This window comes from Bison bison, unplaced genomic scaffold (assembly GCF_000754665.1).
Source record: "Bison bison bison isolate TAMUID 2011002044 unplaced genomic scaffold, Bison_UMD1.0 scf7180017864451, whole genome shotgun sequence".
Taxonomy (NCBI): domain Eukaryota; kingdom Metazoa; phylum Chordata; class Mammalia; order Artiodactyla; family Bovidae; genus Bison; species Bison bison.
The window spans coordinates 1,918,814-1,924,619 of NW_011495013.1; the positions used below are offsets into that span (position 1 = coordinate 1,918,814).

Genomic DNA, 5,806 nt, shown 5'->3' on the forward strand with positions numbered 1-5,806 from the left:
ATCTTCGTTTTCTGAATGTTGAGCTTTAAGCCAACTTTTTCACTCTCCACTTTCACTTTCATCAAGAGGCTTTTGAGTTCCTCTTCATTTTCTGCCATAAGGGTAGTGTCATCTGCATATCTGAGGTTATTAATATTTCTCCCGGCAATCTTGATTCCAGCTTGTGCTTCTTCCAGCCCAGCGTTTCTCATGATGTACTCTGCATATAAGTTAAATAAACAGGGTGACAATATACAGCCTTGACATACTCCTTTTCCTATTTGGAACCAGTCTGTTGTTCCTTGTCCAGTTCTAACTGTTGCTTCCTGACCTGCATACAGATTTCTCAAGAGGCAGATCAGGTGGTCTGGTATTCCCATCTCTTTCAGAATTTCCCACAGTTTATTGTGATCCACACAGTCAAAGGCTTTGGCATAGTCAATAAAGCAGAAATAGATGTTTTTCTGGAACTGTCTTGCTTTTTCCATGATCCAGTGGCTTTTGGCAGTTTGATCTCTGCTTCCTCTGCCTTTTCTAAAACCAGCTTGAACATCAGGAAGTTCATGTTCGTTTAGATATAATCAAATTGAATCTAGCAATATAGAAACATTATAATAGATCATGATCCAGTGAATATTCTAGGAATGCAAATTTAAATATTCAAAATCAGTAGAAGATTAATATGCAAAAATCTATTGCATTTCTACTATCAACAAACAAATGGAGAATGAAATATTTAATAAATTCCATTTGTAATATTAAATACTCAGTAAATTTAACAAAAGATGTGTAAGACTTTAACACTGAAAACTTAAAATATAACTGGAGGAAGTAAGACCTAAGGAAATGGATAAAGATACTATGATCATGGGTTGGATTACTGCATTAATATGTCTGATTTCCCTAAATTAATTTACAAATTTAATGTAATCCAGCAGACTTTTTTTTTGTTAGAAATTGACAGACTGATTAAATTCTATAACTTATATGCAAATGTAAAGAACCTGGAATATTGAAAGCAATCTAAAAAAATTTTTGGAGGATTTTAAGACTTATTTCAGAGCACAATAATTAAGACAGTAGGGAATTCCCTGGTGGCTCAGACCATAAGAATCTGCCTGCAGTCAGGAGAGACAGGTTCCATCCCTTGGTGGAGAAGATTCCCTGGAGAAGGAAATGGCTACCCCCTCCAGAATTCTTGCCTGGAGATTTCAATGGGCAGAGGAGCCTTGTGGGCTATAGTCCATGGAATCGCAGAGTCGAACATAACTGAAGAACTAACACTTTCAAGGTATTGGCTCAAGGACTGACAAATCAGGAGAACAGAGTAGAGGGTCCAACAGACAAAGGCACCAAAGCAGTTCAGTGAAGAAAAGAAACTCTTCAACAAATGGTATGGGAAAAATTGGATATTCACATGGATAAAAAACAAAGGACCTTGACTTATACAAATGCCTTCATGCCTCATACAAATTTAAGGTGGACCCAGAAGTACCAGGTAACTCTATGAAAATACTGGAAGAAAACCTAGGAGAATATCTTCTAGGCCTTTGGGTAAGCAGAGATTTCTTAAATAGGACACAGAAATAGGACCATAAAATAAGAAAAACTGCATCAGAATTAAATATTCTTACTAAGGACACTTTTAAGACAGTAAATAGGCAAGTTGCAGATAGGGAAAAAATATTGGTAAAGCTTATAATCTGACAAAAGACTGGTATCCAGGGTAAATAAGGAACTTCTATTTTGTTATTGTTGTTCAGTTGCTAAGTCACATGTGACTTTGTGACCCCACCGACTGTAGGACACCAGGCTTCCCTGTCCTTCACCAACTCCCGGAGTTGCTAACATTCATGTCCATTGAGTCAGTGATGCTATTCAACCATCTCATCTGCTGCTGCCCTCTTCTTTTGCCTTTAATCTTTCCCGGTGTTAGGGTCTCTTCCAGTGAGTCAGCTGTTCGCATCAGGTGGCCAAAGTACTGAGCTATAACTCAGTATTAAAAAAGAAAATCTAAGTTTTTTTTAAAAGGCTGAAGATTTGAAAAGGTACTTCACAAAGATACATGAATGTAGTTGATGGACACAAGGAGGTGTTCAGCACTATTCATCATCAGGAAATGTATATTGACACCCAAGCAGGGCCTCTCTACACATCCCCTATAATGATTAAAATTTAAAAGCCTGACAGTCAAATGTTGGGTTAAGATGTAGAGCACCCAAACCTTTTAGATATTGCTGATGGAGTGTAAAATGTTACAACCACCTTAAATTAGTCAGTTTCTTGTAAACATGTGTCTATTGTTAGACTCAGCAATTCCCCTCTTAAATATTTAACCAAGAGAAGTGGGAACAAAAGTCCACAAAGACTTGTATAAGAATGTTTATAGCACTGTAAAGGTGCTGTAATGGACAAAAAATTGGAGTCAACACAAATGTTCATCAACAGTGGAATAAACAAATTGTGGTATATTCATACAATGGAATATTACCTAGCAATAAAAAGAAAAAATGAAATTCTTATCTGTAACAGCATATATGTATCTCCAACAGTATGTTAAACAAGAGATGGCAAATACAAAAGAGTAGTAATTGCATGATTCCATTTACATTAAATTCTAGAACTTTGACTTTAATCTTTGGAGAACAGTATTAGTGATATCTTATTTTTATAAGAATAAATATGGCCCATATTAAATTTATAGAACTTCTGATACCTCACGCTTCATTGCACAGCCAACCTGAACATTAAGTATTTTAAAAATGATTGAACACTTATTGACTATTTTGTAAACATTATAAACACAGACATATATAGTGTGAATCAATAATGAGTATTTTAATTTTAGTATACAAGTTTTAAAATTGTATGTTCTTAATTTACTCTCATTCTCTTAATTTATTGAAAAGCCATCATCTGTTTTAGGTAGTTTGACCCTCTTTTCCTTTGTAATCAAGTAGGAAAAAAAGTTGAAATATTCTTTGTTTTTAGGGTGGAATTTCCAATATCAAAACTTAAGTCTGGTATTTATGTGTTTTAGTAATTTTCAGGGTGGTATAATGTCCATATATTTTACAAAAGAAAATGTTTTCTATTAAATGCATGGTAACCTACAGAGAAACCTCAACTGTAAAGAATTTGGTTATCTTGAAAGTTTACCTATTTGATACCATACTGAAAATATGGAAAACCCCCAGCTTAGTCGAATAAAATTACATAGGATATTCACTCAGAGGCTTTGTGTTTTTATTAGATAAATAATTTTAATAAGGTAATCTTTTTCAGATTTCTAAATTTACATGAAATTAATAGAAAAGATACTTGGTGCAAACATAATACTGAGCAGTTCCAGTGAATCAGTCTTTTTTAACAAAAGATATGACCGAAAATATCAAATAAACAGAAATAAAGGAAGAAAAGATGAAGGCAAAGGAGGAAGGAAAGAAAGATGGTAACCAATATAAAAGACATTTTGCATTTTTATCATGCAAAATTTTGTCATTTTGTCGTGACTTTTTTCCCCTAAAGAAATAAAATTTTTGTTGTAATTAGTCTTCCATCTTTATTTCTTCCTTCCACACTCCAGATAGTCACTGCTGTGTGTACATTGATATGTATACTTCACGCACATAGGTTTGGAGCTTGACTAAAAATGTAAATGTGTCATAGAATAGAATAGTTGCTCAGTCATGTCCAATTCTTTGCAACCCCATATCTGTAGCCTGCCAGGCTCCTCTGCCCGTGAAATCTCCAGGCAAGAAAATAAGTGAGTAGCCATTCCCTTCTCCAGGAGATCTTCTTGACCCAAAGATGAAACCCAGGTCTCCTACATTGCAGGCAGATTCTTTACCTTCCAAGCCACCAGCAAAGCCCAAATGTATCATGTGTATACACGGTTTGTAGTCTTTAAATCTTTTATTTGTTCAGTTTATACAAGCTATTCTTCCTGTAAAAAAATTAGGTATTACAGGCTACCCTAATCCTACTTTTCTTCTCAGAGGTTAAATGTGAGTTCTTTCAGGCTTTTTCCTATGCTTTACATTATATGTTGTTTACAAAAACTAAAAAACACAAGTTCTTTTGTATTATACATACCGTTTCTAAACTTGCTTTTTTCCCTTTCACTGAGTGTTATGTCTTGGAGCTTTCACCATGTCAGCACAGAGAGCTGTATCCCAACTCTATTCTTTTACACTGAGGTAGAGGATGTTTATTATTTGGTTGTACCATGATTTATTTTGCCATTCCTTACTGAAGAAGGTTTAGGTTGCTCTCTTATTTCTCAGCTTTATAAGCAGTGTTTTTTAAACCCTTTCCTGGTCATCTTTATGTCTCGATGGTAAGTACTAGAGAACAGAATTGCTGGGTTGTTGGACATACATGTGTTAAGTGTTTCTTTGCTGTTGTCAGGTTGTGCCCTCTAGATTGGCTTTACCTTATTATACTCCCTATCTTGCTAATGGTTATTTACTTTTTTTCTTCCATAGGCCTTACTAGCATTGGGCATCAGTAAGTCTGTTCAGACACCAGATCCTACTCATCCGTAAGGACTCTGTCTTTATTATGTTTTCATTTGTTTTGGCAGGAAGTCGTTGAATTACCGATATGTCCTGAAGTTTTATATACCTGCAGCTTTGTGTTAAAGAGTTGGTCCTTTCTTCTGCTGTAGTATCTAAAATGCAGGATTCAACTGCTTTGTCAAAGTAAAGTCAAGATCTAATTTGAAAATGGAGTTCAAATTATTTTTATTCTTTGTAATACAACATAAAAATCTTGTCCTTTTTGTATTTGATAATTAATAACAAAGCACATATTTTGATCTTGGAGTTGTTTTATTTGGTCAGAGGAAATACATATATTTCACATTTGGACTAATAGGCCACTCTTAAATTTTCGTGATAATTTTCTATTAAATTCATGCTTAATGTATTTTAATCCCCTTTTTGTCATTTGGAGATAGTATTGTTAATGTTTCAAAATGACTTATTTTTAAAAGAAATGTGCTCTTTAGCACATATTGTTTTGAATTATATTAGTTATTTGATACAAAGACTTGCTACTGCTTCTACTAATATAACCAGGTAAAATTTTTGGATTCTACATGTATTTTTTTCTTTTTTCAACAAGCTTCAGTAGTAGAATTTGAGCAATCAAATTTGCCTTAAGGCAAAAGAAGTACACTTTTATTTCTGTTTAGGAGTCTGCCTCTGTGCTTTATATATCTTGAAATCCAGGCACTCCTGTTTTCTTGTAAATAATAGCATATTTTGAATATCCTGTAACTGTCAGGAAGCCTTTATATACCAAAAATTTTAAAACAGGGTGAAATTGAAATTTTTTAGGTGTGTAGCTTTCATAAGATATTTTCAACAGTCTGCATTAGTGCTGCCTGATAGAATTTTCTATAATAATAGGACTGTTTATGTATATCTATTCAATATGCTAGTCACTAGCTACATGTGGCTGTTGAGCACTGGAAATGTGGCAGGTGCAATTGAAGAATTATGTTAAAATTTTATTTAGTTTTACTTAATTTACATTTAAATAGTCTTATGTAGCTAGTGACATATTGGATAGTGCAGATCTACATAATTAAAAATTTCAGTAAGAATATACACATTCCTTGAAAACACATAAAATGAAAGTAATGCTATTTACTTTAGATCTTAAATTATCTTAAATATATATAGTCTATCTATGTGGGAAAAACTTGAGAAGAATGTTAATTTTTCTAAATCAAGCTTATAGAAGACTGTCACATCTATAAACTGATAATTTCCTATGGTAAGCTTACATATTTGCAAAAGGAATTAAAAAAACAATTTTA

At 33.5% G+C, this 5,806-nt stretch overlaps 1 protein-coding gene across 1 annotated transcript in view; it reads left to right on the forward strand.

Annotated features, from left to right (window-relative positions):
- The window catches only part of SLC30A9 (solute carrier family 30 (zinc transporter), member 9), a 90,292-nt gene that overhangs the window by 53,447 nt on the left and 31,039 nt on the right, over positions 1–5,806 (forward strand). Inside the window, exon 10 of the mRNA XM_010858852.1 lies at positions 4,467–4,522. Coding sequence (XP_010857154.1) covers positions 4,467–4,522 — 56 coding nt within the window. The remainder of the gene's footprint in view (positions 1–4,466; positions 4,523–5,806) is intronic.